The sequence below is a fragment of the Thyridium curvatum genome, assembly GCF_004353045.1.
Source record: "Thyridium curvatum strain D216 chromosome Unknown NODE_48_length_316412_cov_78.264379, whole genome shotgun sequence".
Taxonomy (NCBI): domain Eukaryota; kingdom Fungi; phylum Ascomycota; class Sordariomycetes; order Thyridiales; family Thyridiaceae; genus Thyridium; species Thyridium curvatum.
Genome location: NW_022156803.1, coordinates 177,314 through 189,847, shown reverse-complemented (window position 1 = coordinate 189,847; position 12,534 = coordinate 177,314). Strand labels below are relative to the sequence as shown.

The following is a 12,534-nucleotide window of genomic DNA, read 5'->3' as shown; positions in this document are numbered from 1 at the left end:
GGAGTAGATCGGCCTTGCTTCGCCCGCTCAACAAAGCTACAGTTGATGCCGAGACCGTCGCACCGGACACATGCGTCCAGACCCGACCGGGTCCGACACCCTCTCTTGGAGATCCTGGTACCGTCTTGTCAGCAACATGGACCGCCCCAGATCACGCCGCGAGTCGGACGCGCTTGACTGAGTCTTACCGGCAGGTGTAACACGCTTTTGCGGGCCTCATCTTATCGCCTCTTTCCCGGCGGGATTACGGCATCTGGTCTCTTGGAGTGCGGCTTTCAAGAGACAGGATTCGCAGGGCATGGTCAGCCCTGTAATAACAACATTGGGTGCGAGGGCCTGCGGCGCACGCTGCCTGCCTTCTCCGCGTGGTAAAGGTCGATTTGTTGCGGAGATGATGATCCACCTCGTTTGAACGTGGGGAAGTCGTCGGATCAGCGCCCGACACGGGCATCAATTCTCCCCATTCCACTCCAGGTGGAGAAGCTGTCGTGCCGTCGGTGCTCCGCCAATCCGAGACGTCGAAAGCCGCGTTGGTAGCAGAAGTGGAGAAAGATCACACACTGCGGGGAGTCGGCCACCTTCACGAGTTGGAGAAATTTCAAGTATAATTGCAGTCAGGAAGGGGGTTGATGGGTGAAGATGGCAACATCATCAAGTAGAGAGCCCTTTCACGACTCACGGACACCATGGGAAGTCAGTTCAATAAGCAGGATATCATTTTCGGGAACGACGCCGTCAAAGCTATCATACGAGTCGACGAGAATGGAGCTGTTTTCCTGGATGACATCGTGACAACTGGGACAAAGGCCCGCCCCTCGGCGTCGCGCTACTTTGACAATCACAGTCTCCCTCTTGCAGAAATAAGGCTTACCGGCGAGGGCAATCATACTTCCAAATCGTCCAAGTCTCTCGTTGCTAGCTACATCGGCAAACGCCTCCAATACCGCAAGCACCAGGAGGAACGGCATGCCGAATCAAGAGTTACAACTCTCGATATTGAGATGTACGATGACAAGACACAAATCACCGTGACAAGTCACCTTACTGTCTACGATGACATCCCCGTTGTGCGCTCCTCGGCCACGGTTCGAAACGATAGCGACGAAAAGATCACAGTCTCCCAGGTCTCCTCACTGGTTGTCGGCGGTCTCGCACGCTCCAAGGAGTGGTGGAATGACTACGTGATCTCCGAAGCCAACAACACTTGGTTTAGAGAGGCACAATGGAAAGACACCTCCCTACCCGACGCCGGGATCGACGACTTCGGAATCTACGGCATGCCGGACGCTCATTTTGCCTCCATTGCCTCATACTCAGTTTCCAACCACGGTACCTTCTCGACGCAGGGCCATCTGCCCATGGGCATGCTCAAGAGGCGGGATAATACCGAGACGTGGCTGTGGCAGATTGAGAACAACGGATCGTGGCGGTGGGAGATTGGAGACTACAAAGACAACGTGTACCTCGCTGCTTCTGGTCCAAACGCTACCGACCACGAGTGGTGGCAGAAGCTCAGTCCAGGCGACTCCTTCACTAGCGTCACAGCGGCGGTCTGCCATCTTGAGGGCAACGCAGATACTGCCTTTGCAGCCCTGACACAGTACCGCCGCCGCATCCGCCGCCCACACGAGGATAACAGCATATTTTTCAATGACTACATGAACTGTTTAATGGGCGACCCTTCAGACGAGAAGGTCCTAGCTCTTGTTGATCCCGTCGCCAAGTCAGGAGCGGAGTACTTTGTGATTGACTGTGGCTGGTACGCCGACGACTCGAACTGGTGGGACGACGTCGGAGAATGGGAGCCGAGCAAGAAGCGGTTCCCGATGGGCTTCGAGAAGCTCTTGGGAAAGATTCGCGAAAAGGGGCTGAAGCCCGGTCTGTGGATCGAGCCAGAGGTTATCGGCGTCCGCAGCATCATGGCCAAGAATCTCCCTGATGAAGCGTTCTTCCAGCGTGATGGAAAGCGCATACTTGAAAAGAACCGTTATCACCTCGACTTCCGACATCCGGCTGTCATCAAGCGCATGGACGAAGTCATCGACAGACTAGTTAACGAGTATGGTGCATGTTACCTCAAGTTCGACTACAACGTGGAGATCGTACAAGGCACAGATGTAGGCGGCGTCAGTGGTGGCGTCGGCCAGCTTGACCACAACCGCGCGTACCTTGCTTGGGTGGGCCGCCTCCTCGACCGCCATAAAGATCTGGTCATTGAGAATTGCTCAAGTGGCGCCCAGCGCATGGATTACGCCTCGTTGGCAGTGCACACCCTACAGTCGACCAGTGACCAGCAAGATCCGGTACGGTATGCTGCCATCGCTGCGGCCATTCCTACAGCCGTCATCCCAGAGCAGGGCGCGACTTGGGCGTACCCGCAACCAGACTGGAGTGATGAAACGAATGCTATGACGGTTGTCAACAGTCTTCTCGGCCGCATTCACCTCAGTGGCAGGCTGGACATCATGCCGGAAGAGCAGCTGAAGCTCATATACGATGGCATGAAGGTGTATCAGGGCATCCGAGGGGACATCCCCTCCGCCCTGCCTTTCTGGCCGTTGGGTCTACCCAAGTGGCACGACGACTGGCTCTCCCTGGGCCTGATGACTGCTCCGAGCAAAGACCTCAGGTCCAAGAAGTGCTATGTTAGCGTTTGGCGACGTGGTGGCCAGGAGCAGTGCTCTCTTCCGATATCGCCGCTCAAAGGAGAGCAGAATGTCAAAGTTGAGCTTCTCTATCCTGCCGGGTTCGCTTCCGAAGCGGAGTGGGATGCCACGGCCTCTGCGATTCAGGTGAGACTGTCACCGAAGGTCTGCGCTCGCCTTTACTGCCTGCAGGTTGAGTGAGCGCACTTAGATCAATCCAAGCATCAAAGGCAGTGAAGAGGATATTACCCAGACATCTGAATTCCTACCTGTGATCCAAACTGCAAAGTATCGTGCTATCTCGCTTTCCCCCATAACTAGTGCATAATTAATACAAGTTTTGTCGAGTCGTCGGCTTTTGTATGACCATTCCCCTGTCCACCAACATACTCGGTGCTGCCTAGAATCACTCATGCGTCACACATACGCGACCCGCACTAAGCCAGGATCCATGAAATATTTATATATGAGGACTTTCCTCCCAGCATCCATCCTAAATGCCGCATTTCAATCGACCCCGTCGCCATTAGCAGCAATGGAGACACTCCCGCTACACACTCGGCTCCTCCTCGTCCCTGCAGTCAAGCAGGATGCCTCCCCGCTCTTCAGCCGCCTGCCCGGCGAGCTCCGCAGCCAGATCTTCGCCCACGCCCTGACCGACTTCCCGGACCCCTCGCCGGACCGCCGCTACGCCGACGAGACCTGCTACACGCGGCCGACCTACTTCGCCCCGCGCCGCAGCGACGTCGCCCTGCTGCGCGCCTGCCGCGCCGTCTACGCCGAGTGCTGGTTCCTGCCCTTCGTCCTGCGCGAGCAGACGCACTGGCTCACGGCGCCGGACCGCGCGCCGCCCGAGTACAGCGTCTACATGACGCCCGAGAACCTGCGCTGGCGGCTGCAGGAGATCCGGGAGCGGGAGGGGGAGCAGCCGCCAGGCGGCGGCCGGGACGTCGAGATCGAGGGGCTGCGCGTCTTTGCGCAGATGTACAAGCTCGAGGAGGGAGGGCTGGCGAGGCTGCTGCGCACGCCGGGCCTGCTGCCGCGCAGGCTCGTCCTGACGATCCGGCACACGGACTGGTGGTTCTGGGAGGACGACACGGACCTGTCCTTCGATGCCAAGTGGATCGAGGACGTGTGCAGGGCGCTGCCGGACAGCGTGCGGGAGGTGTGCATCGAGCTCGAGTCGCTGGAGCGCAAGACCGGCCAGGTCGACGCCATTGCCAAGCAGATGTGCGAGAAGTGGTTCTTCAAGAGGAAGGACGGCACAGCTCTGTATCCCGACTGCACGGGCAAGAGCAACGAGGTCAGTCGCTGGACGGGCTCGAGTACCTGGCATAACTACCAGTGGACCCGTGATGAGATAGAGCCGGGCAAGATCGCCTATTACATTGTTTCGGTGACCTTTCGACCCGAGCACATCGTTCGGCGGAATGGAGGAAGTGTGTCTGATCAGACCAAGGCGGCTGCTGAGAGGGGCGTCTTCAACCAGGGCTTCATGAAGCTGCAGATGTCAGAGCGTGAGGGGAATGACGAGAGTGAATGGAGTGACGAGAGCGAGGAGGGTGACGAGAGTGAGGAGAGTGAGGAAAGCGATGAGGGCGAGGAGAGTGAGGAGACTGATGGTGCGTTATTCCAATGAGCAGTCTGTTTTTACCGACTGACAATCAAACAGGGTGACCTCATGGGAGCGAGGTCGCCACCACATAACCGGCTCCCTTTTTTATTCGGCGATGGACCCGGGCAAGGTTGTCTCCTTTACACTTCCTGATCTTTTTCACAGATTAGTTAATCAATTAATACAAGTCGCGTTCAAATCACTCTGCTTGAGCCTTGATATGAAGATCAAGTATTTCATCAATTGCTATCAGAAGTCATCTGACAGTCATGCCAATTTATCCGTGATCGTTCCCCTGTCTCAGTGAGACTCCTATGAGGAAATGTTTTGACAAAGGATGGAGTGTGCAGATCCTGTCAGCTGCTACCTGGCATCAATGACGATCCCGGGTGCACAGATCCTTTGGTTGTGGAAAGTGCTGCTCCTCCACCTACACCCACAGCCATGCCCATCCCTAAGTCCCCCAAAGACCAAAAGCTCCCAGCTGCCCTGACATAGAAAATCGAGGTATAACAGCTAAGATCCACTCCATCGTGTGCCGTGGACCATGTTGCTCAATCGAGATGGTTGAGAACCCGACGGGGCGGGGTCGAAGAGCCACTGGATGAAGTAAAATGAAATGAAAGAGGGTATCGTGATGAAGAATGCCCAGCAAGCATGACAAGGCTCGTGGTCGTGTGAGCGAAGTAGTTACTTGGCCTTGGGAGTGACCTCGCCCGGCTCTCCCTTATGTCCGGCAGTCTTCTTCTTCTAGACGAAGCTGGCGCGGCGTCGAAGGGACTTGATGCTTCCCTTGATGCCGAGGCTCTGAGGGGAAGCGTTGCCCTTGAGATTGGGAGTCGAGTGAATGTTCTTGAGTGTCTTGTCGTCGTGGGTGTTGACAGCCATGTGAGATGACGCGGGACGCGACGAGGCCGGGGTACCATGCCTGGTGCAGTAGGCTGAATTCGATGAAGAGCAGCAAGGGCAAATCGGGGTGTTAATGCCAGGGCGATTCCACATGGGGGCTGGGCTCATAACCGCCTCCTCAAAGATTGGGACGTTGCCCGGGGCTCGGTTCCACATGGGAGACTCGGTGGTGACCGGGGGGCCGAAGATAAGGCCATCGTTGGCAGATGGCCGATCCCACATCGGGGCGGCGCCGTCATTGTTGGGCTCGCCATAGATCAGGTCACGGGAGTATTTGAACGACATACTGAAAGGCATGTTGCTGAGTCAATGACCTTTGTCCGTGTTGTGTGATGGAACTGTGATGTCCTTAGACAGGAGAGATGAACAAGAGACGTTGAAAGAGGAAGCCGCGGTGGCTGTTGTGATGATTTATGTGATGAGCCCACTAAGGGATGGAAGAAAGAAGAAGGTTGAGATCAAAATGGGGGGCAGGAAGCTGGCGCCTTTTGAAGAGGTTGCAAACAGTCGTCCGACAATTAACCGAAATCCCCCCTTTGCCTCAAAGCACTCACAAGCTCACGTTGAAGTTCATTTTTCACCTCACATTTATTGACCTCGCGCTCACCTCACCGAGACGGTGACCATCTCCTGTGCTTGGACTGCGAGTTCCCAAGTCTGTGCACCTAGGTGAAGTCCGTGCACACAGTGAGGATTGCAATGCCCCCCGTCTAATTCACCTAACTTAGGAAAAAGATCGATGTCAGTGCATAACCCCTGCAGATCTCCGGTGTTTTGAAACATTTTATGGGCTCTACAAATATGCTTAGTGCTGACCACATCCCATCTTTGCAGACTACTTGCACACAGAGCAGGAAGACACGCTCAAGTCTCGACAGGAAAGCCAGCCCTCGCCCCATCACACCCACCAGTCTGTTCACGTTTCACTTAGGCACTAGCTAATCAGACCTGGTTCAGGAGGCTCACTCAAAACCAGTTTACGCAAGCGGGAGGTGCTATGCAAGCAGGCAGAGCTTCTGAAATAGAAGAAACTTTCACGAGGGCTGCGGTAGGGAATGGACTTCGGTGACCCCTCAACGAGAATCACAGGAGCTGATGATACGATCTTATTAGACACACCAGAGCTGTGGACGCTGCGATTTCAAATATGTTCAGCAATGAATCTTCAGTTCATTGTCAAATCCCCGAAAACCCGGAATCTCTGTTGTCTCCTCCCCTACTGATGGGTCGGTTGGGCACGTTGCGACAGATCTGGCCTTGCAGCTCCTACACAAGATAAAAGTTGCCAGGAGACAGCTTCATCCACCCGAAGCAGCTTCAAGGGACTTGTCTGTTTCACTTGTACTGCGCTGGTTCGTAGCCGAGCTCTACCATCTTCACCCACAGAAGGTCAGATCCAGTTGAACTTTAGGTCGCTTCCAACACGTCGTCAACATAGAGGAATTCGCGGTTCAAGATCATGCCGCTGAGGGGCTCGTCATCGTCGTCTGTCGACAGCGGGTTGGCCTCTTTGTTTATCGCCCATACACCGTCCATAGACGCGGCTTCCAGAATGCCCAGGTCCTCACCGACATCGAGATGGGGCAGTGACAAGAAATCTTCACATGTCTACATCTCCTCGTCAGCCAAATGGGGCGGGTTTCAAGGCAGGATAAGGAGGCCAAGCGCTTCCGCCTGAAAGCTGTTAACTGGCTTGGCACGAACCAGGCACTTGCCTGTGAGTCTCATTTGGACCGTCACCATGGCATGGATGGATTGACTACCAGATCAACCTGGTGGTGACTTCTGCCCGACTAGCATAGTGAATTAAATCGAGGCCATCATTATAAATTCACTGGCGTAGAGAAAATATTTAACCTAAGCTCTGTCTTCAGTTTATGAGAGTCGCGAGAGCTGATCACGTATGCTTCCTGTGACAGGAAAGGCAATGCTGCCAGGATGGGGGCAATTTGTGATCAGATCTCAAGCACACATCGGAATGTCACTTGATCTTGCGTCATTGGAAGGAAAGGTCCAAGCAAAGCAGTCTGGTTTAGGAAAGTAGCACCTCTATAACAAAGGGGAGCAGAACAATAATCAAAGATCCAACGTGGAACCATCACTTTCTCCAGACTCAAGAGACAGCTTTTCGTATTCCTTGAGAATATTATCCAAAATCGCGGTCTTCGGATCATCGTGTATTTTAACGATGGGCATCACCCAGTTGGCCCGGGTATGCCTGGCGATCAGTTCCTCATCCTTGTTAGGGGTCTCCTTCACATACGTCAGGAGTAAGTCGCGGTCCTGTACCCTCATACGGTTGCGCAGGACGTAGTATGAAGCCTGACAGATGTAAGTGGATGCCCCCTGGGCATGCAGCGCCTTGACACAGAGGATGAGGGTCGATCTGTAGGTTTCCTCAACTTGGGCTGGGAAGTCTGTAGCGAGCCGCTCAAGCATCGCGCCACCAAGGAAAACGAGAAAATTGACCATAAACACGTCGGAGCTTTCGAAGCTGTGCCGTCGATGGTATACACGCACCAGTGTCTCCAAGTTGGCGTAGGCTTCTGAGATAACTTCCGAAGGGGTCTTGTCCGCGTACGGCTCCGGCAACTCGACCTGGGATGTGCTTTGTGACTGAGCCAACATGATAAGAGTGGTATACTACTCCATGTGGGTCTTGAGATGACTCGGCAGCATGATCTTTGTGTGAGTCAAGGGACCTGGAAGACTATGGAACCAAGCATCGAGCCGCGATCGGAACCAGAGAATCTGGTCAGCGGCCGGTACACTGCGGTCCGAGTTGGAAGAGCCAAAGTACGCATGTGCAATCTCGAATAGAATGAATCGGAGATCCATCATTGCTTTCGTGTTCAGGCCAAAGTGAGTGCGGGAGAGAGAGGTATTCAGAGGGTATCTCACCCAAATCTCTCCATACCAGGTTGGATCTTCTGCAGGATCTGGCGGGAATACAGTAGGGGGTAGTTTGAACAAAGGCTCTCGATGGAAGCAGAAACTCTCCATTGAGTCCCAGCAGAGTAGACCCCAAGCCGTAAACTCCCTGGCCCTCCGCAATTTGGTGCTTTTGATGTCGGCGGAAGATGTGAAAAGGCCCATGTCATGGGCCATTGCCGCGGCTTGCAGCATGTACATCCTCCCGACTTTGTCCATACCATCTCCATTAGAGATGGTATTCAGTACGACAGCTGCTTGGATAGCAGTGAGGCTGCTTTGGCCGATTTGCAGTTCCCAGAGCCCCTTGGCCTCAGCGAAGAACCGGTAACCCAGATTTTGTGGAATCCAGAACTTGACCCTGTCCTGAATCTCGTTGTAGGAGTGACAGGCTGCGGCCAGAATAGCGTTTACGAGCAGTGGGGAGCAGAAGCGCTGGCGCCCGGTGGCCATATCTTGGAGGAAGTAGTCTTTCTGAAAGGGGAAGAATGTGGGGTATTGATTGAGAAAGTACGAATGAAGAAGCTTTCGCAGAAGCTGGTCATCATGTATAACCGAAGTCCATTTGTTCGTCGTCACGTTCCAGAGATTGGGGTCGACTATCTCTGCCACGGAGTAAGGAGTGAGGTATGGAGCCTGCTCTGCACAATCAACGCTTGCAACAGGAATGTTGGCCTGCAAGTTTGTGCCACTACGGGTTACGCCGATAGTTGCTGTGTCATAGAATAACGCCTCAAGGTAAGGATTGGGCCTGTCCTTGAGAAAGGAAGGGAATCCAGGGAGGTATGGGATTTCGTAATGTCGTCTGACTTCGGGAACGAGGGAAAGTTGCAACAGCAGGTTGCCATCCTTGACCTGGCCGACAATGTCGGAGATATCGTCGCCTTGTCGCACCCGGTCAAGAACCTCCAGGCTTTCGCTATCACTCATAGCCTTGAGCAAGTTGAAAAGCTCTGCGTACAGCTCCGGGTCGGCAGCGCGCTTCCGCTTACTGCCTCTTGCTGGCTGAGAGACGTCAGCTGATCTCGAGCGCTGCAGTTTGAGCATCTGGGCCGGGCGCCGTCGCACTAGGAGGTCCATCCAAGTCAGTCAAGGAGGGGGCCCAAAGCATCCCGGAATGGGTGACGTCACCTTTGATTTACGGCGCCTGCAATCTTCACAAGCGACGGTGATGCTTTTCCTCTTGGGCGGCAACAAGCGGCCAGCCGAGGCCGCAGATAGTGCGGGCGGGGCTCCAGCCGAAGGTTTTGGCAAAATCGCGCGCAACAACGGGTTTGGAGGCGACGAGCTCATTGTGTTCGTCGTGCTGCTGCCACAGGTAAACACGAACAAGTAGGACCTCAGCTGATATTTGACGGTGTTTGTGCGGAGGGTTTGCTTTGCTACACATGAATAAGTAAGCGAGCGCGTCGATCCCGGAGCCAGGGCCGCTCTCCTTAATTGGTCCGGAAAACACTTTACGTCACTCCCTCATCACAACCACAGATACCTTCGTTACACTACGCACTTGGCACCCTCATTCAAGGACAGACCTGCCTGTATTTTTCGTCGAACATCTTGTGGCGATGTTTTATTTTTCCTATCTAGACCATAACGAATGAGAACCTCTTTAAGACTAGAGTCGCAAGTATCTTCTCCGCTAAACAAATAGACTATTTCGCCCCTCTCCTTTCTCTCTCTCTCTCTCTTTCTGAGAGACCCTTCTTGTATGTCTTAAAATAATGAGTGGCTCCTCATGGTCTCATAAGGCAAATGATAAGAAAGTGCTTTTTGAAAAACAAACCAGAAACAGCCGTAGAGATGATTGCTCTTGTAGAGTTCTCTGGCATCTCGTACTTTGAAATCATCTCACTGAGGCCGCAGCCCACCTCCTTCATGCGTACCCCATCTTCCATCCAAGAATTGCCGTACATTCTTGCCCCAAAAGGCGACCGGAACTCCCACGAATCCGACTAGCAGCATGGCTAGGCCGATCTCAATGTTCATCTTCAGATATCCCTGGGACTTCAACCAGAGGGGAATGACAGAGCTGATTCCCCAGCTGGCAATGTAGCTGACGCCTCCAACAACTGTGAGTGCTGCAGCAGCCCACTTTGGGAAGGCCTCTGTGACCCACATTGTATTGGCGATGCCGGCACCGATAGAGCCGAAGGTGTTGAGAGCGTATGCCAGATACGTCCATCCAGCTGGCCAACCCCTTTCAACGGCAAACCCGTAGAGGAGAACGCTGGCAGCACTGCTCATAATAGGCAACAGGAAGGCAGGGAGATAGTACTCGGCATGCCGAACGCCCTTGTTGCGCAGAGTGAGTCTTTTGGTGACACGATTGAGGACGATCGACGAGGCTGGCCAAGCCAACAATGCGCCGGCGGCAGCAGCAAGACTGACAAAGCTGATCAGACGGGCTGAAAGTGAATACGGGGGCTGGCTGAGAATGATGGGGAAGGTTACGCCAATCGACATCATGCCACCGAAGTTGATGGCATTCAGGACCGCGACCCAGAAGACGAGCGGGTTGCAGAGACAAAGGAAGATTTGTGGATAGCAAGCACCCATGGCTTTCCAGTCCATGTTCCGGCGAAATATGCGGCGTTGCTTCCAAAAAAGCATGAAGGCAGACGGAGCTGGCGTATTTGGCAGAGGCTTCCCGCCGGGTACTTCTCTCCAGTCCTCGTACACTCTGACCTTTTCGGACCCAGACTGCACTAGTATGCGTCCGTCAAAGGCAATGGGTGGGCGTACGAAGTACGTCTCTGGGACAAAGAGATAGACGAGAACAACCGCGATGAAGGTGGGAACTGTCCAAACTTGGTAAAAGGGCCGCCAGTTGTTGTTCACGTCTGTCATGAGCGGCAACAGAAAGAGCAGAATGAGAGTGAGGCTGGCGCCAAACCCCCAGTATATGGCCATGACTTGAGGTCGTTCGTGGATATAGGTGATGTCGATGAGGGTGATGAGCAGCTGCTGAGAATTAGCTATGGCTCGTTATGAGTAGGCGCTTGCACCTACAACACTAAGTGCTGTGCTTGCTCCTAGCCCTTGCAGACAGACAGCTACCAACAGATGATGGAAGCTGGGTGATAGGACTGCCCATACTACTCCGATGAACAGGACCACCGTAGAGAATAGGAAGACCGGCCTGCGCCCTATAGCCAAGGATAGAGGCATCCAAACCATAGCACCGATCCCCAAGAATAAGGTTGGATAAGACGACAAGTCAGTAACATGGAAGGGTGCAATTTTCTAGAACGACGTCAGCCCATACGGCCGCATAGACATCAATGACCAATCATACCTGTTCCGAGAACTCTTTGAAGTATGCATTGAACATAGGCCCGGGAGCCTGCACGGCGAGGAGGGAAATCGCGGAGTAGTAGACAACTGTGGCTACAACTCCGGCCCTCTTTGTGAGGCTCCAATTGAGTGGATCCCACGGAGAACTGCTCGGAATAGGAAGTTTGAGAAGCTTGCCATCTGATGAGATGAGGTAGACGCTCCCAGGCAAATCCACCGATCTGTGCTTGGAAGCAGCCAGCGATGTTGGATGAACCAGCGCCGCCGAGCTTTCTAACGAGTTGGACGAAAGTCTCTCCATGATTAGGCTCCAATGGTGTTTGTTTGTCAGTGTTGCTCATAATGCCGTTCAATTCTGTTGGCCGCCAAGTATGGTGGCCTGCATTTTCTATTTAAGCCCTCGCCGTCGCCAGCAGCGATACCTGAAGCCCGTCTATCTACGTTGACTTAGCCAAAAACGGCAAACTCGGCGACATCGTGAGGACCCTGGCTCCAGCAGGGATCGCGGGTCTGTCGGATGGCCCCGGTTGTGGCTTGTTTGATCGCCGGTGCGCACCTCTCAGGGCTGTTCTCAGGCGATCCTGATCTGCAGGGACCACTAGACCACCCACAGCTGTGGTAGAACTAAAACTACCTAGCCGAAAGAGCATTAGAGTTTTCTCAGGGTCTCAAAACATTCATGCCTGGCTGGAATATCCCGCAAAACCCGTTTTGGGCGGCTCGCAAAACGCGGACGCATTGTCGAGACTCAGTACCCCAGACTTCAGAATTGAAACGTTAGCTAGCGCCACCTAACCCCCATGACAAATTCGAGGGCAGAACCTTTCTCACGCAAAGCTGTGACTTCTTGGCAATCATACGATCTGGGCGTTGCATGGTTTGGCACCGAGAACCATGATAGGCCCTGTCATCGGCAGATGGCAGCTTATCAAGTAGAAAAAAAGCCGAAGGGGTTCTAGAATGGAGAGCTGCAGGGTACAAGAGCTGCTCCAATGACATCTTCGCGATAGACACGAAACCGCCCAAGCTGCAAAAAGGTTCGAGGTACCTAGTCAAGCTAGCTGGCCTTATGGATATGCAAACATGTCGAACAGAGAGGGGCGTGTTAGAGCCCCCCAAGTCCTTACGTGAATTTCTGGC

The 12,534-nt window shown here is 53.9% G+C and overlaps 4 protein-coding genes across 4 annotated transcripts; 2 read left to right on the top strand and 2 right to left on the bottom strand.

Moving 5' to 3' along the window:
* Window positions 1-686: 686 nt before the first annotated feature.
* Window positions 687-2,846, top strand: E0L32_007761 (uncharacterized protein; the record flags this gene model as incomplete). The annotated part of the gene is made up of 1 exon (XM_031142540.1): window positions 687-2,846. One exon carries the CDS (start codon window positions 687-689, stop codon window positions 2,844-2,846), a length of 2,160 nt encoding a protein of 719 aa, XP_030993261.1.
* Window positions 2,847-3,180: 334 nt separating this feature from the next.
* E0L32_007760 (uncharacterized protein) lies at window positions 3,181-4,284 on the top strand (the record flags this gene model as incomplete). Its single annotated transcript, XM_031142539.1, has 1 exon — window positions 3,181-4,284. One exon carries the CDS (start codon window positions 3,181-3,183, stop codon window positions 4,282-4,284), a length of 1,104 nt encoding a protein of 367 aa, XP_030993260.1.
* Window positions 4,285-5,010: 726 nt separating this feature from the next.
* E0L32_007759 (uncharacterized protein) lies at window positions 5,011-5,454 on the bottom strand (the record flags this gene model as incomplete). The annotated part of the gene is made up of 1 exon (XM_031142538.1): window positions 5,011-5,454. One exon carries the CDS (start codon window positions 5,452-5,454, stop codon window positions 5,011-5,013), a length of 444 nt encoding a protein of 147 aa, XP_030993259.1.
* A 1,791-nt stretch (window positions 5,455-7,245) lies between these two features.
* On the bottom strand, window positions 7,246-11,695 carry E0L32_007758 (uncharacterized protein; the record flags this gene model as incomplete). The annotated part of the gene is made up of 4 exons (XM_031142537.1): window positions 7,246-7,663; window positions 7,814-9,167; window positions 9,984-11,064; window positions 11,396-11,695. 4 exons carry the CDS (start codon window positions 11,693-11,695, stop codon window positions 7,246-7,248), a joined length of 3,153 nt encoding a protein of 1,050 aa, XP_030993258.1.
* Between the last annotated feature and the right edge of the window lie 839 nt (window positions 11,696-12,534).